General features: G+C 46.2%; 1 protein-coding gene across 7 annotated transcripts in view; it reads right to left on the bottom strand.

The window, feature by feature from the left end:
- Positions 1 to 22,673, bottom strand: part of FAM168A (family with sequence similarity 168 member A) — a 234,313-nt gene that overhangs the window by 126,441 nt on the left and 85,199 nt on the right. For all 7 annotated transcript variants that reach the window (XM_033948535.1, XM_033948541.1, XM_033948542.1 and 4 more), the window contains one exon: positions 13,333 to 13,420. In XM_033948535.1, the coding sequence (XP_033804426.1) occupies positions 13,333 to 13,420 (88 nt within the window). The remainder of the gene's footprint in view (positions 1 to 13,332; positions 13,421 to 22,673) is intronic.

Raw genomic sequence — 22,673 nt, 5'->3', positions numbered from 1 at the left:
ATTATGTGGAAACTGACTCCGATAAAGCCAAACTACTGAATGATTACTTCTGTTCAGTCTTTACCTGCGAGGCACCAGGGCACAGGCCTCGGCTGGATGCAAAGCAAAGCATGGATGACCCATTTCAGAAGTTTGAGTTCACACCAGCTGATGTAAACTCAAAGAACTGTCAAGACTCAAGGTGAACAAAGCCATGGGACCGGACAATCTACACCCAAGAGTGCTCAGAGAGCTATGCGATGTTTTGGCGGAACCGTTAGCCATGCTCTTCAATCTCTCCCTAAGTACGGGGAGAGTCCCCCTGGACTGGAAAACTGCCAATGTTGTTCCTCTGCACAAAAAGGGTTGCAGAGCGGAGGCTGCGAATTACAGACCAGTAAGTCTCACTGGAGAGCAGGCAGGCGAACGCAGAGGCTTCAGGGCTCGTTGCCGATTCCAGCGGCAGCGAGCGGGAAGGCAGAGAGGCGAGGGGGACGCGGTGAGCCAGGGGCGGGCGAGAGTTAGCTCCGCCCACCCGCATCGCGTCAGCGGCTTCAGTCAGCGGGCTCCCCCTTAAAAGGCGGGGAGCCGCGGCCGGGACAGGAGAGCAGGCAGGCGAACGCAGAGGCTTCAGGGCTCGTTGCCGATTCCAGCGGCAGCGAGCGGGAAGGCAGAGAGGCGAGGGGGACGCGGTGAGCCAGGGGCGGGCGAGAGTTAGCTCCGCCCACCCGCATCGCGTCAGCGGCTTCAGTCAGCGGGCTCCCCCTTAAAAGGCAGGGAGCCAACGGCGTGCAGCCGTTCGGCGCGCGGCGAAGGCGAGCGGCAAAGGCGCTCGCCTTAGCGGGAGCGCCTTTGCGGAGGAGCCTTAAGAAGGAGCCAGGAGCACAGGCAGCCCAGTAGAGAAATTCCTGAGGTACATTTTCTCTAATTTACTCGCGATTCATTCTCATTCTCTTTCTCTCTCTTCTCTTACAGAACACAGGAAAGAAAACAGAGAAATGGAGGCTGCAGGAATCCAGCAGGGCTACCCAGTATACTGCATCGCATGTCATATGTATGACTACCTCCCCTTTGGGAGGCGGGCATACATATGCAATCGATGCCAGGAACTGGATAGCCTGAAGAGGGAGGTCGGAAGGCTGCAGGTTAGAGTCCAGGAGCTGGAGGGACTCTGCTCAATAGAGGAACAGTGTGGGGAAACGGAGGAGACTACCAGAGAGAGCCACATCTCAGAACAAGTCAGAGAGCTCGAGAAGTACATAGAGGAGGCCTGGCAGATGGCAGAGGCACAGGACCACCAGCGTATCAGACGGGAACCGGCAGCTGGAGGTCAGGAACCAACAAACACCATGGGAGTGGGACCTAGCGTAGGGTCTGAAAATGCAGATGATGGTACCCAACAGGACCTGGCGGAAGGACCAGCGGAGATCCAGCAGAGCCCGGAGGACACGGACCTGAGACCAGAGAGACATCTGAGGAAGGGGAAATCTGCTGTTGTAGTAGGAGACTCAATCCTGCGAGAAGTGGACAGTCACATTGCCGGAGGAAGGGAGGACCGACTAGTGACATGTCTCCCGGGGGCAAGAACAACGGACGTCATCAGCAGAATTGATAGAATCCTGGAGGGAGCCGAGACAGAGGAGACGGCAGTTGTAATCCACATTGGAACCAACGACGTCAGCAGGAAAAATTTCAACCGGACTACACTGACTGAGCAGTTCAGGATCCTGGGGCGGAAACTGAAGCTGAGATCAAATAGGATAGCCTTCTCGGAGATCCTACCAGTACCGAGAGCAGACGCAAGAAGACAGAGCGAACTACAAGAAATGAACGGATGGCTGAGGAGATGGTGCGAGGAGGAGGGATTCCACTTTGTTCGAAACTGGACGACCTTCTTGGGGAAGAACAAGCTCTACAGGAGAGATGGACTGCACCTGAGCACAGCTGGGACGAGGCAGCTGGCAAGAAACATCCAAAACGCCATAGACCTAGCTTTAAACTGAAGAGAAGGGGAAAGCCGGAAGTCGATCTGGCCTCGACACACCGGACATTGGTATCAAAAAATGATACCGAACAAGGACATTGCAAAAGAGAGCTTGGGACCGAGTGGGATCTTTTGGACAAAGGGACTGAGAGAAAATTCTTGGGCAAAGGGACTATGAGAGGCTTCTTGGATAAAGGGACTGAGGGGACACTTTTGGGCAAAGGGACTGAGTGGGAACTCTTGGACAAAGGGGCTGAGAGGGACTTTTTGTACAAAGGGATTGAGGAGACACTTTTGGACAAAGGGACCGAGTGGGAACTCTTGGACAAAGGGGCTGAGAGGGACTTTTTGGACAAAGGGACTGGGAGAGAACTTTTAAACAAAAGGGCTGAGTGGAAATCTTCAGAAAAAAGGCCCACAGATGCAATGCAGGGGCCCAGTGCACAAACGAGCCTAACAGGCATGGTTGAAAGAGAACAATGGGAGCAAGAGGACCATCCAAAAAAGGAGATACTGGATGGGGGCAAAACGGACACGCCACGGGAGGTGGATGACCGAGTAAAGGCAAGCCAGGTGGGAGCGCCGAGCCATGGAAAGAAAACAGCAGGGCGGGCGACAAATCAGGACCTATATTGCCTCTACACAAATGCGAGGAGCCTCAGGGCCAAAATGGGAGAGCTGGAAATTATAGCCAGTCAAAAAGCCCTGGACATAATTGGAATCACAGAAACGTGGTGGGCTGAGGATAATAAATGGGATGTGGTCATACCAGGGTACAAACTTTACAGGAGAGACAGGACACACAAGAAGGGTGGAGGAATAGCGCTATACATAAAAGACTCCATACCCTCAACCAAAATGGAAACAGCAGTAAGGTCGGAAGGCTTGGAATCAATATGGGTTAAGCTACCAGGAGGATCTGGAGCAGACATCAAATTGGGTCTATACTATCGTCCGCCTGGCCAATCGGAAGAAATCGACCGGGACCTGGAGACGGAACTGCGGCAGGTATGCAAAAATGGAAGTGTGGTGGTGATGGGAGACTTCAACTACCCTGGGATAGACTGGAGTATCGGGCACTCAAGTTGCGAGAGAGAGACCAAATTCCTGGAAGCCACGAGGGACTGCTTCCTGGAACAGCTGGTCATGGAACCTACACGAGGAGATGCTACTCTTGATCTAATCTTCAGTGGACTGGGGGGACCTGCAAAGGAAGTAGCGGTATTAGACCCACTGGGAAACAGCGATCACAACATGATCCAGTGCAGACTAGAACTGGGATCATCCAGGGTGAAAAGAACCACAACAGCGCTCAACTTCAGAAAAGGGAATTATGATGCAATGAGGAAAATGGTGGGGAAGAAACTCAACGGCAGCACAAGGAAGGTAGAGTCCGTAGAAAGCGCCTGGACCCTGCTCAAGCGTACGGTGCACGAAGCACAGAACCTGTACGTCCCCAGGTTCAGAAAAGAGTGCAAGAAAAATCGAATAAAGAACCCAGCATGGATAACGGCAGCTGTAAAAAAGGCGATCAGTAACAAGAAAGCATCGTTCAAAAAATGGAAACAGGATCAAACGCAGGCCAACCAAAAGGAACACAAGGAAAGCCAGAAGGAGTGCCACCGAGTGGTTAGGAGAGCAAAGAGGGAATATGAAGAGAGACTAGCGGGAGAGGCAAAAAATTTCAAATCATTCTTCAGGTACGTAAAGGGGAAGCAACCAGCGAGGGAGGAAGTGGGGCCCTTGGAGGATGGGGATAGAAAGGGAGTAGTGAGGGAGGAAAAAGAAATAGCTGACAAGTTAAATGACTTCTTTACGTCGGTCTTCACGAGGGAGGACACATCCAACATTCCGGAACCAGAGGAAATAGAAAATGGAGATCAAGATAACAAGCTGGTCAAATTAGAGGTGAGCCAGGAGGATGTCCTCAGGCAGATAGACAAGCTAAAGAGCGACAAGTCGCCAGGTCCGGATAGCATTCACCCAAGGGTGCTCAAGGAATTAAGAAATGAAATAGCAGAGACACTTCAGCAAATATGCAACCTATCCCTAAAAACTGGAGAGATCCCGGAGGACTGGAAAATAGCTAATGTCACGCCCATCTTCAAGAAGGGTTCGAGGGGCGACCCGGGAAACTATAGGCCGGTAAGCCTCACATCGGTCCCGGGAAAGATGATGGAGGCACTGATTAAGGACTGCATCTGTGACCATATCGAAAAAAATGGACAGCTAAGGTCGAGCCAGCATGGGTTCTGCAAGGGTAGGTCGTGCCTCACAAACTTGTTGTACTTCTTTGAGGGGGTAAACAACCAGGTGGACAAAGGAGAACCCATAGACATAATTTACCTAGACTTCCAGAAAGCCTTCGATAAGGTACCACATGAGCGGTTGCTCAGGAAGCTATGGAACCATGGGGTGCACGGGGAGGTCCACCGATGGATCAAAAACTGGCTGGCAGACAGGAAGCAGAGGGTTGGTGTAAAGGGCCATTACTCGGACTGGCAAGGGGTCACGAGCGGGGTTCCTCAAGGATCGGTGCTGGGACCGCTCCTGTTTAACATATTCATTGACGACCTGGAGGAGGGAACAAAATGCGAGGTCATCAAATTTGCAGATGACACCAAACTATTCAGCAAGGTTGAAACCACGGTTGACTGCGAGAATCTCCAAAGGGATCTTACGACATTGGAAGAATGGGCGAAAAAGTGGCAAATGAGCTTCAATGTAGGGAAATGCAAGGTCATGCATATAGGGAGAAGGAACCCGATGTTCACTTACAAAATGGGGGGATCAATGCTAGGGGTCAGTAATCTGGAAAGAGACTTGGGAGTGATGGTAGACACGACATTGAAGGCGTCGGCACAATGCGCCACAGCCTCGAGGAAAGCAAACCAAATGTTAGGTATCATTAAGAAGGGTATCTCGACCAGAACGAAGGAAGTCATCCTGCCACTGTACCGGGCTATGGTGCGCCCGCATCTGGAATACTGTGTACAGTACTGGTCACCGTACCTCAAAAAGGACATGGCAATGCTTGAGGGAGTCCAGAGAAGAGCAACTAAACTGATTAAGGGTATGGAAAACCTTACATACACTGACAGACTGAAGAAGCTGGGGTTGTTCTTCCTGGAAAAGCGGAGACTCAGAGGAGATATGATAGAGACCTTCAAGATCCTGAGGGGCATCGAAAAGGTTGACAAAGACAGATTTTTCAATTTGAAAGAAACCACAAGAACAAGGGGTCACTCGATGAAATTGAAGGGGGACAGGTTTAAAACAAACGCAAGGAAGTACTTTTTCACACAGAGGGTGGTGGACACATGGAACACCCTTCCGGAGGCCGTGATAGGAAATAGCACAGTACAGGGTTTCAAGGAAGACCTGGATAGGTTCCTGGAAGACAAAGGGATTGAGGGGTACAGATAAGAGCAGTGGAAGGTTTAGAGATAACTGTAGAGGTAGGCAATAAAATTAGTCAGGGACCGCTGACCAGGCAATATGCCTGATGGGCCGCCGCGTGAGCGGACCGCTGGGCTGGATGGACCTCTGGTCTGCCCCGGCGGAGGCGACTACTTATGTACTTATGTACTTATCAATAGTGTGTAAACTCATGGAAACTCTACTTAAAGGGAAATTAGACACGATATTGGATGAGGGGAATTTGAGGGATCCCTGTCAACATGGATTCACTAGGGGCAGGTCATGCCAATCCAATCTTATCAGCTTCTTTGACTGGGTGACAGGAAAGCTAGACTCGGGAGAGTCTCTGGACATAGTGTACTTGGATTTCAGTAAAGCGTTTGACAGTGTCCCACACCGTAGATCACAGGTGTCAAAGTCCCTCCTCGAGGGCCGCAATCCAGTCAGGTTTTCAGGATTTCCCCAATGAATATGCATGAGATCTATTAGCATACAATGAAAGCAGTGCATACAAATAGATCTCATGCATATTCATTGGGGAAATCCTAAAAAACCGACTGGATTGCGTCCCTCAAGGAGGGACTTTGACACCCCTGCCGTAGACTATTAAACAAGATGAAATCGATGGGGTTAGGTGAGAAACTAACGGCATGGGTCAATGATTGGCTGAGTGGAAGACTTCAGAGGGTGGTGGTCAATGGCACCCTCTCTAAGACATCGGAGGTGACTAGCGGAGTGCCGCAGGGCTCAGTCCTGGGACCATCCCTTTTTAACATATTCATAAGGGACTTGACCCGAGGGCTTCAGGGAAAAGTAGCGCTGTTTGCCGACGCCGCCAAACTGTGCAATATAGTAGGTGAAAGCGATCTCACGGATGGTATGGCGCAGGATCTGATCAAGTTGGAAAACTGGTCCTCGACATGGCAGCTGGGCTTCAATGCAAAGAAGTGTAAGGTGATGCATCTCGGCAGCAGAAATCCATGCAGAACATACACCTTGAATGGAGAAACACTAGCTACGACCTCAGAAGAACGGGACTTGGGAGTAATCATCAGTGCAGACATGAAGGCTGCCAAACAAGTAGAGAAGGCCTCATCCAAGGCAAGGCGGATGATGGGATGTATCAATAGAAGCTTCGTCAGCCGTAAACCTGAAGTCATAATGCCACTGTACAGAACCATGGTGAGACCTCATCTGGAGTACTGTGTGCAATTCTGGAGGCCACATTACCGTAAAGATGTACTTCGAGCTGAGTCGGTCCAGCGAATGGCCACTAGGATGGTCTCCGGACTCAAGGGTCTCTCATACGAGGAAAGACTGGGCAAGTTGCAGCTCTACTCTCTAGAGGAGCGCAGGGAGAGGGGTGACATGATTGAGACATTTAAGTACGTCACAGGTCATGTCGAGGTGGAAAACGACATTCTTTCCTAAGGGACCTTCAGTCACAAGGGGGCACCCGCTCAAACTCAGAGGAGGGAGATTTGGTGGTGACACCAGGAAGTATTTCTTTACAGAAAGGGTGGTGGATCACTGGAACAAACTACCGGTGCAGGTGATCAAGGCCACTAGCGTGCTCGACTTTAAGAATAAATGGGATATCCACGTGGGATCTCTACGTGGGTCGAGCAGCACTCTGACTTAATGGGGTGGGACAGTGGAGTGGGCAGACTTGATGGGCTATAGCCCTTTTCTGCCGTCATCTTTCTATGTTTCTATGTTTGAAAAGTTTTTTGGTGTCTTGGATTTCTGTGCCTATTTGACTGGTGAAGTATGATTTTCTTTTAGCTTTTGTATGTATTGTTTGTTCAGTATTCTCCAGGTTGTTTTTGTGTGTCTTGGTTGTATTTTCTCCATTCTCTTTCAAGATGTCTGCATTGTTGTTTGAGTTGTAGTAGTTCGTTATCAAACCATTTGTCTGACCCGTCTGCAGATTCTGGTTTTTATTTGTGGTTGTGTCATGTCTTCAAGGATGGCTGTGCTTAAAGTGCGCCAGTGGTTTAGGAAATCCTTGGGGTTGTCATCTTGGATCATGGTGTCTACTTTGTTCCAGAATTTAAATGGGTCGATCTTTTTGTGTGTTTCGTATGGATATCTATGTGGTCATGCTTAGGAGATTTTAAGAATGATGCAAAGATCTCCCTGCTCCTAGCATCATGAACTGATGAAGAATGAAGATGAGTCTCTTCCTCTTTCTGAGAAACTCCATGTCACTGTCCTTTAATACTGGTGCAAATAAAGCAGAATCTTTTCCAGATATTGAGCAAGGCTTAGATGTCTGATGCTTTTTATCAAGAATAAATGATGCTTTCTCAACGCATCATGAGAAACTGGCACAGCTTCAAAGTCTTTGGCAATTGATACCACCAAAGCACATGGATTAGACTTAGTGAACTAAAAAGCCTCTATATGTCCTTTATGGCATGAAGTCCTCTAAGTCAGTGTTTCTCAACACGCGGTATGCTGGATGCTTGTTGCACGCAGCATGGCCAAAGCAGAGAATATTCTCTGCCCGCCCATCCATCTGTCGAAGCTGTGCTGCTGCCGCTGAGATCCCTCCTTGTTGCCCGCCCCACCCACTGAAGCCGCTGTCGGGGACCCCTGCCCGTCCCCTTCTCCCTCCCTCCTGAAGCTGACCTACAGGGCTTCCCTCCGATGTCAGAGCTGACGTCAGAGGAAAGCCTTACAGGACAGCAGGGGGGGGGGAAGGTTCCCAGTTACCTCCTTTCTGCACTCGTTCCCTTCTGCCTTCAGCGGCTTGTTGGGGGGGGACATGCAGTCGGAAGTGGTTCACACGCTGCACGTAGCTGACCTGGAAACCTTCTCTCCGATGTCAGAGCTGACATTGGCAGATGGACACGATCTTTCTGGGACAAAAGAAGAGGGGGGGAAGAAGTGCGTTGGGGCATTTGAGGGGCATGATTCTGGGACAATAGCTGGAAGGCAGGGAGGGGGAGGGGGCATGAACTTGACTCAGAAGGAAAGGAGGTAGCATGAACATGGGGCACAGAAGGGAAGGAGCAAGGGGGCACTAACTTGGGACAATGGAGGGAGGGAATAGAAAGGAAGAATTGTTGGTCATGAGTGTGTGAGTGAGAGGGAAAGAGATGGTAGCACATGAGGAAAGGAAGAAAGAGGAAAATTGGGCAGAGAGAGGTAGAGATGCATGGAGAAGAGAAGGATGAGAGGGAGAAATATTGGATATGGTGGTGGAGAGGGAACAGAGGGACAGATTGAAGGAGATGCAAGTGGGGAGGAATATTGGACATAGTGATGGAGGGAGAGGTGTCATGGCGCTGGAGAGGAGTGATAGGAGGAGAAATGAGCATGGGGCTGGTCGGCAGTGGTGAAAAACGCTGCAAATGATCCGGGGGATGAAAGGAGGCGAAATGTTGGATGTGGCAGTAGAGAGGGTAGGAGAGATACACTCTGGATATTTCTCTCTTTTTCCCCCACTCCCTTTGCAGCAAGGGAGGGAATGAGAAAAAGACAGAAGGAAAGTGCGAGAGAGAGACATGTTGCCGATAGGGGTGAAGGAGAGCAGGGCAGAATTAATTTGTCGAGGGCCCCTAGGCAAGCAAGTCCACTGGGCTCCCCTGCCCCACCATGCTCTGCCCCCTGCCCCCATTTATTCACCCATTTTCTTATTTACTTATTTCCACTTTTATTTCAAAATTCAAAACAAACAACAAAGATGACCATACCAGTGCCAGTGTACAGTTTTTCTTCTATGCAACTTCCATACATCTCTGAACAAATCCCCCCTTCCTTTCTAGAGGAAGAGATCTTCAGCTGGCAGGGCTTTGGGAAGCCCACCAATTTATATTTTGCATTTGGGTAGGAGGCATAGAACATGGCGGGAAGAAAATTCAGTGCCCGTCATTTTATTGGACTAATTTTTTTTTTCAATTAGCTTTCAGAGGTTAAAACCTCTTTCTTCAGGTCAGTAAACTATACTGCTGTTACATTATCCCTGTCCTGACCTGAGGAAAGAAGTTATGGTCTCTGAATTAGTAAAGAATGTATTAAAATTAGTCCAATAAACAGGATCACCTTATCTCCATATTCTATTAATAAACAATCATCAACACAGCTACAATAATACTTAATCCTAAAGCAAAAACAAATAAATAAAACAAGAGAAGTTTTTGTTCTACTTTTTGTCATCTGATTTCTGCTTTCCTCATCTTCTCTTCCTTCCATCCACTGTCTGCCCTCTCTCTTCCTTATGGCATCTGCTCTCTTTCTATCCTCTTCCAGAAACTGTCTGCCTCTCCCTTCCATTGATGGTTGTTATGCAAAGTACTTGATTGGGTATTTATTAGCTAATCTATCTCCCTTCCATGTGGCATCTGTCTTCAACTCCCTCCCAGCAGATTTTAGCATATCTCTCTCTTCCTTTCCTCCCCTCAGATCTGGTATCTGTCTCCTTCTTCCTTTCCTCCTCCCGGGTCTGGTATCTGTCTCCTCCCCTTGCTCTGGCATCTCTCTCCGCTCCCTTTTTCCTGGTTTTCCCTGGTCTTCCATCACAATTTATTTTCTGCCTCTGTCTAAATTCTTTCTTACTATTCAGTCCTCAATTTTCCTCTTTCATTAACTATAGCTTGCCACCTCTTTCCTTCATCCCTTCTAGTATCTAATTCTATCCTCTTCCCCAATCCAGCATGTGCCTTTTTTCCTTTACCCTCCCCACTTCCTTCAGGGTCTGCTCCCCTCTCTCACCCCCCTTCCAATGTCCTCCCCCCTCCCCCACACTTCCATTCAGCATCTGTCCCCCCCCTCTCCCCTACACTTCCATTCAGTGTCTGTCTCCCTTTCTCTACCCCTTCCATCTACTGTCCCCCTTTCTCTCGGCCCCTTCCATCCACTGCCCTATCCTTTCCATCCAGTATCTGTTCTCTCACTCTCTCTCTTTCATAGGGAATCTTCACTCTTTCTATGTACCTTCAATAAACTGCCTGTCCTGTGCCCCTTCTCTCCTTTGTACATGATTCATTTCAGCTTCACCCCTCTCCATTTTTCTGTCTCCACCTCTTCCCCTATGCTCTAGTATCTCTCTCTTCTCCTTTCCTTCTCACTCAACCCCATGGCCTGGCATCTCTCTCCTTTCCTTCTATCTCTCCATCCCCCTCCATGCTCTGGCATCTCCTCTCCTTCCTTTCCTTCTGGTCTGGCATCTGTCTCCTTAGTTTCCATTCCCTCCCCCACGCCCTGGCATCTTTCTCCTCTCCTTCTATCTCTCCCTCCCTCTCCATTATCTGGCATTTTCTCTCCCTCCTTCCTTGCCCCTGGTCTGACATCTGTCTCCTTCCCCCTTCATGGTCTGATATCTCCTTTCCTTCCCCTCCCTCCCATGGTCTTGGCATCTCTCTCCCTCCTTCCCTCTCTCCCCCCAATTGGGTGCAACAGCATTTCTCTTTTCACCTTCCCCCCCCCCCCCGACTACATGGTGAGGTCAGCTTCCCTCCCTTCCACTCCCTGCTGCTCTCTTGCCCACCGACCGCAAGCGAACTAAACCCAGGCCACGGGGCTCTAACACTGCGCGTGCCGTCAGCTTCCCTTCTCGTCCAAAACAGGAAGTTATGTCAGTGTTAGAGCCTAGGTTCAGTTCGCTCTAACACTGCCCATGTCGGCTTCCCTTCTCCTCCCTCCCCCTTATGACGTAACAAGGGAAGCTGGCGCGCGCAGTGTTAGAGTGAACTGAACCCAGGCCGGGGGGGGGGGGGGGCTCTAACACTGCGCGCACCAGCTTCCCTTCTTGTCCGAAAAAGGAATGACGTTAACTTCCTGTTTCAGACGAGAAAGGAAGCCGGCGTGCACAGTGTTAGAGCCCCATGGCCTGGATTCAGTTCGCTTGTGGGCAGTGGACAAGAGGGCAGCGAAGGAGTGGAAGGGAGGGAAGCTGACCTCACCAGGCAGTCAGGAACCCCCTGCCCTGTTTGCTCTCCCCCTAACACCGGTCCTGGGGCCCCCCCAGATATTTTCAGGCCCAAGCCACATGCCTACTGGGCCTACCCTTTAATCCAGCCCTGGCTGACACAAGCAGCAGAGAGGAGATGCTGCTCACTGCCAGCAAAGATTTGAAGAGGTGGTGGGCAGATAGGAGGAGAGGTGCTAGTGCCTCCGCCAAAATGATGCTGGGGGTGATCTGCCCCCTCACTACACCACTACTGCTAAGGATCAAGCTGCCAAAAAAATGTTTTTCAGTGTGTGGGGAAGGGTCATTTGGATAGAAGAGGAGGAAGGGAGCACCATTCCCCTCAAAAAGCGCCCGAGTGCATCAGGCTGAGGCTTTGCAGTCCGATGCCTGCGAGATGGAAAAATACTACCAGCTTTTTGCTAGCTGCATTTTTCCAGGAATAATACAGATTGTGGAGTTCATGACAAGCTGTTACTCAATTTCCATAACAATGAGCTATTTTGCATACATTGGCATCTCATTACTATATAGTCTATGGTATATTAACATTCATATTTCTCTTTTACATGAATTAAGGGCAAATAGTGCAACGTAGAGCTGTAATGCACAATTCCTTTGGGATGTCTTCTGGGATACAATTTAAAGTTTTCAAGAGTTTACCAAGATAATTAGGCAAAGAGTGATAGCTAAAAACAAATCAGTCAACTGTCAAATGTCATTATTGGAGGTTGTCTGCATGAGATTGGCTAAACAAGGCTGCATAAAGAATCCTTAGAGAATCAACAAGCCATCTAAACTAATTTCTCAAGAAAACAAACAGAATTCTGGAATTCTTTACACCTCTCTATGGCCAGGATTCACTAACCTGCCCGATCGGGCCCGATCCGGGCAGGTCGGACGAATTCAGGAAACAAAAATATGCAGATGGGGGCGATCGGAGGAATGCCCCCACCTGCCTGCACGGCTTGCGCAGACTTGTCCCAGCCGCGACTTTTTTTTTTTTTTTTAACCTTAAAATTTTGCAGCTCGTGGGTTTAACCCGCTTCAGGTTAAACCCACGGGCTTGCACAGGCAGTCGAGGCAGACGTGTTCGGGGCAGGCAGGTAGGCATGTTCGGGCCCGACTCTTCTGTTTCCATGCGGCAGTGGCAGCCTCTTCCCTCCTTCCCTTCAGTGTGAACCCTTGGGTTTAAAGCGGGGCTGAATTGCAGCATGCAGCCCCGCTTTAAACCCACGGGCTCACACTGGAGGGAAGGCGGCAGAGCCAGGAGGGAGCAGAGAGGACATGAAAGGCAGGCATTCGGGACAGGCAAGCCCAGGGGTGCAGGACCGCGAAAGCCAGGGCAGGCAGATCGGGGCTGACAGGGCAGAGAGCAGGGCTTCAATAGAACAGGAGAGTCGGAAGGACGTTTTCAACTGCTCCCCAGCAGTCGCTTCTTCTACTGATCGGCCAACCCTATCAGATGGGAAATTTTGTGTAGTGAATCGCGTCGCTGTCCAATTTGCATGCGTTTCTCCTCATTTGCATGCACAGATTCAAAGCGGATTGCAGGAGAGGTAAGTGAATCAGGCTGGAGGGAAATTTGCTCATTAAAGGGTCGCAAACCGATTGGTACACGATCAATTTGCTTAGTGAATCTAGCCCTAAATACTACTAGAATGGATTCACACTATTTTAATTCAATTTTAACCTCTTAGGACAATCTATCAACTTCTTTTCGAGGTATTTGTAGCACTACTAATTTCTCATAAAGGAACTTAACACTGAGATAGAGTATTTAGGCTCTCTTTTATCAAGATGTGTTAGGGTTTTTTGTTTTTTTTAAATCGTGGGTCACTGGGGTATAAGCTCGGATGCTCATAGGAATTCTATGAACGTCTGAGCTTTTACCGCCGCAACCTGCGCTAAAAAAACCTAACGCAGCTTGATAAAAGGGGGCCTTAATAAAGGTTCTCAAAAGTCTTCTCCAACAATCTACTTCTGGATCCATATAGCAAGCAATTTCAGCACGCAATATCCAGAGCAAACTTACCAGTGTAGGCCATATTTTTAGCATTTGCGTAGGGAGTCCCTGGTTGCACAGGGCTGTAAACGGGATTCATTGTGGAAGACAGAGAACTCTGGAAAAAAAGAAACAAAGCAGTTAGCACATTATTATTTACAAAAACAATTTTCTGTAATGTTATTTACCATTTTGTTTGTCCACATATTATCTACATCACAAGAATAACTTTATTTATCTATTTGGATTAATTAACCACCTTTTCATGAAGAGATTCACCCAAAGTGGCTTATAATACATTCAATAGTAATCAGGTACTCTTAAGTATTTTCTCTATATGTCCCAGCAAGCTCAAAATCTTAGTGTGGTACCTGGGGCAATGGAGGATTATGGCCTAGATTCACTAAACTCACCTTTCCGATCCATGGGCGATCCGTGACCGAGTCTTGCTGGGTGACCGTTTCACTAAATAGTCCCCATGCAAATTATCTGATCGGACACACGCCCACAAGCAATCTCATGGATCGCTGAAGAGCAATCCAGACGCATGCGCAGACCATCCTCTGCCTGGAAATGTGATCCGCGCATGCGCTTGCTCTCTGCACAAGCTTAAAGGTGGCTGCACTCGCTGGCCTCACGAGAATCATTTCAAGGGAACAGAACATACTTCGCAGCCAGACTGGAACAGCAGAACATGCCATAGTGCAGCCCTGCTTTAAAACCGTGGGTTACAAACACGGGCTTGCAGAGAGGCAGAGAGCAGGGTGCTTTTGCACAAGGGAGATGCTTTTTATTTTGATGGTTTCAGGGCGGCAGGGCTGTGATTTCAGGGTGGCAGAGAGCAGGACAGTTGGCAAGGACGTGAGCAACTGATCATTATTAAAAATTGATGTACACGCATTGTCAAATATTTCAAAGAGTCCTCATCAGTCGCTTCTTTTTGGATCGGCCAGCCCAATCGGTGTTCCTTTGTTGGTTTAGTGAATCGCTGGCTTCCTACTTTGCATGCCATGTCCCCTCATTTGCATGAGGGGACATGGATCGGATCGGCCAGAAGGTTAGTGAATCGGGTTGGGGATCAGAGAAGGCTCACAAAGCTTAGTGACTTGCTCAGAGTCACATCAAATTCAATCTCAGGGTTCCGAGGCAGCAGTTCTAACAAATAGGGCACGCCTCTCTATAACACAGTTAATTCAGTGAACATAACATACAACACAAAAGCCCCATTTTAGATAGAATGTAGAAACAGGACTTGAGACATCCAGGTCGAGACATGTCAATTTCCGCTAGTATTTTAGAAAAGGATCTGCCGAAAGTGAGTATCAATGTGACTGCATATTTTTTGATCCTTAATATAATATCTTCCATGCAGCAGTTCTCCATTGGTAGTGGAACCTATACCCTCTGTGGGGCAGGAAGTAAAGCTCATTCCTGATAGACTGCACTCTAAAGTCGTAATTTCAAAAAGTGTTACTAATACTGAGCAGTTACCTTTGTTCCATTTCCTGAACTGATGCAGTTTTCAGTAAAAATACAACAGGTTTGATTTGACACTTACAAGAGTAGCTTAACAGAAAAACAGCCCCCATATTTACTACTTCTTGACGCATAGCTGAGAATAATTTTCTATGATCTTGGGTTGCTTTGGTTACATCTAGAAAAATCAAAATTTTCTGTCCCATAAATAAACTTTGGTGAGAGCGAAAAAAGGCTTTCATTATTGAATTCAGGTCCTGTTAAAGACTAATGTAACTACTAAAGTTCCTCTATATTCGATCTCCTCACTTGAATTCTCCAATTAGTGCTGCCCGATTCAGGAAAAAAAATTTTGATTCGGCCTATTGAATCGATTTTTAGATTCGATTTTCCTGCCCAATTGGGTGTTTTTTTAAAACATCCTTGTGGGTTTATTTTATAGCTTCACCCCTTTTATAGCCTCTTCACCCCCTTTGCCCTCTCCTAACCACACTGGCGCCGTGGTGTAAACAAAATAAACAAACAAAAAAGACTTTTCCTCTCTCTGTTAAATCCTAGCTCACGTTTGCGGTCTAACACCAGCTCTGGCAGGATACACGTTTCAAATCTGACATATTGTAATCACAAAACAGAAAATAAATTTTTTCTTCTACCTTTTGTTGTCTGGTCATTATTCAAATCTTGTTGGTCCCAGGCTCTGGTTGTCTTCTGATAACTTGTTTGCCAGGGTCTCCTTTTTTCTCCGTGCTAACCATCCATCTCTGTCCTCCCCTTCCCTCTCCCGGAGGTCTGGCATCTTTCCTTTTTTTTGTCTCTATCCACAGAATTTTTGGACACCTTCAGAGAAGTCTTCAGCTTACATAGCTTGAGGGTCCTCATCAGCTGGAGTATTTATATTTATATTAGAGCAGTATATTGCAAACTGTATGTTTCAGCACACTAGTATGCCTCCTGAGATTTCAGGTGTGCGCGGAACACTGGGGAGGAGGAGAAGTGCCGGCTGATTACTTACAGGACATGCCTCTCATAGCGAGAAGCACATCCTGTAGACAAATCAGCTGGTGCCAACGCCTCACCTTCTCTCCAGCCCTCTTGCCTGCTGACAGCCCCTTTTGGCATCTCAGGGTCAATCTGGAGGGCCATCACATGTGCGCATGTCATCATGGCGACATCTGAGCACTTCCAAATGCCTCGAGCTGCGGCCATTACTACAGCTCGAGAAAGTTTGAGGGACACTGCATTAGAGACTCTGGCAGAGACCCATTTACAAAGTATGTTCTTCCCAGTTAATATGTCCAAATTAATAAAGTGTCTTTGCTTATTTGTAAATGGGTCTCTACCAGAGTCTCTAATTCAGAAGCATAATTAAATCAAATAACTACTGAAATTTAGGGGGACAGGCAAGGATGGAAGAGATTATTTGCGAGGACGGATTCTATTCCAGCGTGGACAATTCTGTCCCCATGCAACTCTCTACCAAGAACCCATTACCCTCTTTCAAACTTCATCCATCTCTCCTATAGCCTCTTCCTCCTGCTGCCAAGCTACAGTCTACATTCTACACTACTGTTTCCCCTAAGATGTAACAAGGAAATTACTTTTATTTTTTGTTGAAAAGGGAGATGGTGTTACTCCCAATTCCCTTTTCAATTTGAGACTCAATCATAGGTCTCTGCATTTCAGAGCTACCAAAAAGAAGCAACTTTAAAGATATTTTTCAGATTATGGTATCAAATACTGGCATAATCCCCTCCAGTAAAATAACATTAATTCTGATGACTAGATGGATGGAGAAAAAAAGGTAAACCGTAGCTACTGCCTACCCTTGATGCAGCCCAGCTAACAAATAGAAGTCTTTACTAAAAACAAACAATTTTCCAACCTTTGTGTCTATAGTTTAAATTTAAGTCCCTGTCTCTTCTTGATCTTAGTTTTCTCTCTGTTCTCAAGTTCCTTATTTTTTTTTTCTTTTTTAACTTTTAAGCTCTTCTAATCTTTCTCCCATGTTATCATCATTTCTCTTTCCTTGATATATAGTTGGCTCTCCATGGTTTCTCGCTACAGCTTTTCTCATCTCAATTTCTTCTAATCTTACTCCCTCTACTTTTCAACCTTTTCATACCTTCTTGTCTGTTCTCTCCACCATGACCTTCCTTTCCCTTAGCTACTCTTCCCAAGCATGATGTCTTTCTCCAATGATTTTTCTTTTCTGACAGTATGACCAAAATAAGATAGTCGTAACTTCATCATTTGGGCTTTGATGGACAGAGCTGGTTTGATCTCTTCCAGAATCGATTTTGTTAGTTCTTCTGTCGGTCCACAGCATACATAAAATCCTTCTTCAGCATCAAAGCTCAAAGAGTCAATCTTCTTTCTGTCTTGTTTCCGTAGTGTCCAGCTTTCACATCCGTAATTGACCACTGAGAAAATGCGTGCGTGGACAAGTCTGATCTTTGTTTGGAATGTTATTTCCATGTCTTTGATAACTTTGTCAAGAGCCTTCATTGAAGAGTGATCAAGTGCTATTCTGTGGAGTATTTCTTCCCTGTTTACAAAAGAGCCTAGGATATTGAAATCCTTTACAACTTTTACTCTATCACTATCCAGTTAGCATATCTACTTGACTGCAATCTAACTGGTTAGCACATGATTAATGCAGAAGCCCTTACTACCATTTAAATAGTTAGTGATAAGAGCTAAAGTGATAATTTTTTGAAAGGGCTGCACTCTGATATAAAGGTGTGTTGGAGTCATAATTATGCAATTTCTAATACCTTACTATATAAATCTCAATGTTTTTGCAGTACTCTTAGTCCTGCTCATCATTGTCCTATGTTAGATTTTATAGTGATTAAAAATGATGATATGAATTATAAGCAGATAAAAGTCTACCACTGCTGTGCATCTCTGTACCTTCTATTATTTTCTCTTCCCATGGTGCACCTACTTCTCAGTGCCTGAGTCTTTTTAAGGCAGATGCAGGAGGATGAATTTCATGGGGCACAATATGGTGAGAACCTGCCAGCAAACATCCCCCAGGGATACCTTTTTACTGTCATCTGCTGCCTATGTGCTTTCTAAATCTGTCCCACAGGCGCACATGGCATGTTTCTGTCACATTGGGAAATGTATATAGGTGAAGTGTAACTCCATTAACATAATACACCAGAGGCCATGCAATAAAAAGCCATCTACATCACTAACAGATAAAGTGCTAGTCAACTGCTCTGACTCCAAGTAGTTGTACAATTTAACTCAAACTTGGTTTCTTGGAAATAATTCAGCCTTACTTAAAATCTGTAACTCAAAAAGATGCTTCACCCTTGAGCTTTGCAGAAAAGATTCTCATATTGCGTTCTTTGCAACCTGAAAATGTAACAATTACCTCCATTTTATTCTGTAATATCAAATCTCTAGGATCTCCAGGAGAACCCTACAGAAGAGTTGCATGTGCGGTTACTAAGCAACAGACTCGGTATCACTGCAAAATGGAAATCTCCCCCTATGTGGTGCATACTAAGCTTGTACAGTTTACACTACTGATTGGATAAGTTACACTCTGGTGCCTTGATCTTACTGAACGAAAGGTGGCCTTGAAATGAAGAGAGGAGTATATGAAGGCATACAGTGTTACATTGATTTAAAAAAAAAAAAAAAAACCCCACAAGGAAAAGTAACACAAACATATATCAAAATTACATTCATCCAAGTGTCTTCTCAGTTACCCATGTGTCATCTAAGGAGGGTAGTTAGAATATGCTGAAAGAGTCAGGACTGCACTTTAAGTTAAGGGATTCACCAATCTGCATTATCTCTGCAGGTTACAGACTTCCATCATAGTAACATAGTAAATGATGACAGGTAAAAGACCTGTGAAATCCACCCATTCTGCCCAACAGTCTCATTCATTATCAAAGCAATCATGAACCAACAATCTAGTATATTATTACATTTTACTTGCTAAGTTCCATTATAAGATTAGCTGGAGTCTTAGAATACTTTTTTTTGATAGATTTAAGTAGATGGCGTTGCAGTAATCTAGTTTGAAGAGGATGATGGATTGGACAAGGATGGCAAAGTGTTGTTGGCTGAAGTAGGATCTAGCTTTCCTCAGCATGTGAAGGCTGAAAAAGCATGATTTTGCCAAGGAGTTGAGGTGGTCATTGAGGGAGAGAGAGGAATCGATAGTGATACCAAGGACCTTGCATGAGAACTTGAGCTGTAGTGTATCGCCTGTGGGTAGTGTGAAAAGTGTGGGCAGGTGTTCGAATTTTGGGCCGAGCCAGAGTAGTTTTGTTTTAGATTCGTTTAGTTTCATCTGTACTGAGAGGGACCAGGCACGGAGTCTCATTATGCAAGCTGTAATGTTTTCGTGGAGATTGGTGAGGTCCTGGTCAGTCTCAAGGAGGACAAGGATGTCATCTGCATAAGTTTCCAGGGGGGATAGTTGAAAGAGTTTCAGGGAGGACATGTAGATGTTAAAGAGAATAGGGGAAAGGGGTGATCCTTGAGGGACACCGCAAGATGGAGTCCAAGGAGTGGACATGGTGCCATTTGTGTTGACGGTGTAGGAACGGGAGTGTAAGAAGTTTGAGAACCTTGATTCCATGGCTCACAATTTTTCAAAGTAGTTGTTCATACGGAACCTTGTCGAATGCCTTCTGAAAATCCAGATATACAATGTTGACCGGGTCACCCTTGTCTATCTGCTTGTTTACTCCCTCGAAGAAGTGCAGCAAGTTCATCAAGCAAGATCTTCCTTTGCTGAAGCCATGCTGGCTGGTCCTCATCAGATTGTGTCCATCAAGGTGATCAATGATGCGGTCCTTTATCAGCGCTTCTACCATTTTTCCCAGTACCGAGGTCAGACTCACCGATCTGTAGTTTCCCGGATCTCCCCTTGAACCTTTCTTGAAGATCGGCATAACATTTGCCATTTTCCAGTCTTCCGGAATCCTTCCTGATTTGATCAACAGATTGGCTATTAGTTGAAGCAGTTCAGCTATAGCCCTTTCAGTTCTTTGATTACCCTCGGATGGATGCTATCCGGTCCCAGGGATTTATCATTTTTAAGTCTATCAATCTGCCTGCATACCTCTTCTAGACTGACCGTCAACCCTGTCAGTTTCCCGTCTTCGTTTCCTGCGTATAGCCTGTCGGTTTCCGGTATGTTGTGTATATTCTCTTCGGTAAATACAGATGCAAAAAATGTGTTCAGTTTGTCAGCGATGGCTTTTTCCTCCTTTAGCACTACCTTTATTCCATGGTCATCCAACGGCCCCACCACTTACTTCGCAGGTCGTTTCCCCTTAATATATTGAAAGAACGGCTTGAAGTTTTTTGCCTCCTTGGCTATTTTTTCCTCGTAGTCTTTTGGCCCCTCTTACTGCCTTATGGCACCTGCTTTGATGTTGTTTGTGCTTTTTCCTTCTAGCTTTTGACTCCCTTTATTCCTTTTCAGAACTGTGCTGGAATGCCAAGCTGGTTTCAGCAGTACTATTACTCAGTTCTTTCTAGAGAGCCCTGGTGTAATTCAGTTATGAATCACTGCTTCATTTGTCCTGTCAAGCTGAAGCAAGATGGTCTAAAATGCTTTTGCTCAGCAATAATTTGAGGCAGTCTGCCAGGTCTTTCAACTGTTGTCAGAGGCAGCGGTAGCTGCAGCTGATATGATGATAATACACGGTCAGACTGCAGATTATTTTACTGACTGCAACAAAATTGCTCATTTTCAATGTGCTGCAGACAAGAAGAAAGGCAATTAACACTCCAATGAATCTGCTGGTTTATCCCCAAGATTATTACATTACATTAGAGATTTCTATTCTGCCATTGCCTTGCGGTTAAAGGCGGATTACAAATGGATTGTCCGGAGACTAGAAGTATTTAGGGAGTAATTTGTACATTTCTTAGAGTTGTTAAGGATTACATCTGAGTTGACATGATATTAGAAGTTCATATTTAGTAGTAGCAGGTGATGCAGGTGTTCGGTTTTATGGCAAAAAGAGGAAACAAAGAGGAATTAGAATATTTCATACTGAATCCTTTCTACTTTAAACTGAATTTTCCTTTCCTATAAGCTAATATATAATTGTAATAATCCCTGAGCTGGAGAACATGAGCAAAATTAAAAGTGTGGATGAATACTCTTGTCACACTAAAAATAGCTATCAGCAATATCTGGAAAGCAGTTTATACTAATTTCTGTAGTATGAATAAGGTTTTGGATCTAGAGGCTGTGATGGAAGAAGCCAATTTGGATTTAGTGTTGTCAAAAGAAAGATGGTTCACAGAGAACCATGACTGGGATATACTTATACCAACTTAAAATCTGTTCCAGAAAGACAGAGTAGTCAGAAAGGAAGGAAAAGTGGTATTAAAGATAATATTAAACTATGCAACTGTAGGACCTACAGTGTAAGGAAGAGGCACTGTGGGCCAGTCTGGAAAGAGAGAATGGAAAATGTATTTACATTAGCGTGATATACAGAGCTCCTTCACAGACAGAAAAAATGGAAAGATTAAACTGACAACATTCAAAATACGTATAGCTGTGAAAAAGGAAATTGTACTAATAAGTGAAATTAATATGCCAGATGTAGATGGGATATCCCTGTTACAAGGTCTCCTAGAAGTAGGGAGATCCTGGATTCTCTATACAGGGAAACTATTCCAGCTGGACATGGAACCCAGGTGGAAGGGGTCATATTAGACTTAGTGCTAATGAATGGGACATATGTTTTTGATGTTATAGTGCAGGGGTGCCCACACTTTTTGGGCTTGCGAGCTACTTTTAAAATGACCAAGTCAAAATGATCTACCAACAGTAAAATTTAAAAAAAACACAACGCACACTGTACGCATAGAAAATGTTAATTATCATTCCTATTCTAGGGTTTTTCAAAGAGGTCAAAGCAGATGACTCTATGCACTATCACCTCAGTAACAACCATACAAAAATAGACAAATATACCCCCCTCCCTTTTTACTAAACCACGATAGCAGTTTTTAGAGCGCAGGGAGCTGCGCTGAATGCCCAGCGCTGCTCTCGACGCTCATAGGCTCCCTGCGCTAAAAAAACTCTATTGCGGTTTAGTAAAAGGGGACCTTAGTGTAAAATATAGACAGCAGATATAAATTCAGACACATTTTGATCACTAAATTTAAAATAAAATCATTTTTCCTACCTTGTCTGGTGATTTCATGAGTCTCTGGTTGCACTTTCTTCTTCTGACTGTGCATCCAATCTTTCTTCCCTTCTTTTAGCCTGTATGCTTCCTCTCCTACAGACCTCGTTCCCTCCCCCAACTTTTCCTTCCTCTCTCCCTGCCCTTTCTTTCTCTCTGCCTCCCTTTCTTTTTTTTCTGTTTCTCTTCTTTCCTTCTGTCTCCCTGCCTGCCCTTTTTCTTTCTTTCTCCCTGCCCTCCCCCAAGCCACTGCCATCGGGGACCAGGACCCAAACCGCCACCAATAACAGGCCCGAGAGCCGACTCCGCCCCAAGCTCTCCCTGCTTCGGCCCCTGCCGTCGGGGAGAGGAAGGCTGATTGGCCCAAGATCGCGATCGACCTATTAGGGGAAATGCTGCCGGGTACTGCCTTCGCGGAAACAGAAAGTAGGCAGGACCCGGCAGCAAGAAGAGCAAATGCTTCACTAACCTGTCTCCCGCCTTAGCTCATAGCGAACGCTTGCTTCAGGGCTCTCAACATGTGCATGCCGGCTTCCCTTCTCTCCCCCCCCCCCCCCCCCCATGGACATAACTTCCGGTTTCGGAGGGAAGAGAAGGGAAGCCGGCATGCACACGTTAGAGCCACGGAGCATAAGTTCGCTACAGGCTGAAATCTCCAAGCCGTTTTTTTTTTGTTTGTTTTTTTTAATGTTCAGCAGCGGCGGCAGC

The sequence above is a fragment of the Geotrypetes seraphini genome, chromosome 6 (genome assembly GCF_902459505.1).
Source record: "Geotrypetes seraphini chromosome 6, aGeoSer1.1, whole genome shotgun sequence".
Classification (NCBI taxonomy): domain Eukaryota; kingdom Metazoa; phylum Chordata; class Amphibia; order Gymnophiona; family Dermophiidae; genus Geotrypetes; species Geotrypetes seraphini.
This window is presented reverse-complemented; position numbering and strand designations above follow the sequence as displayed.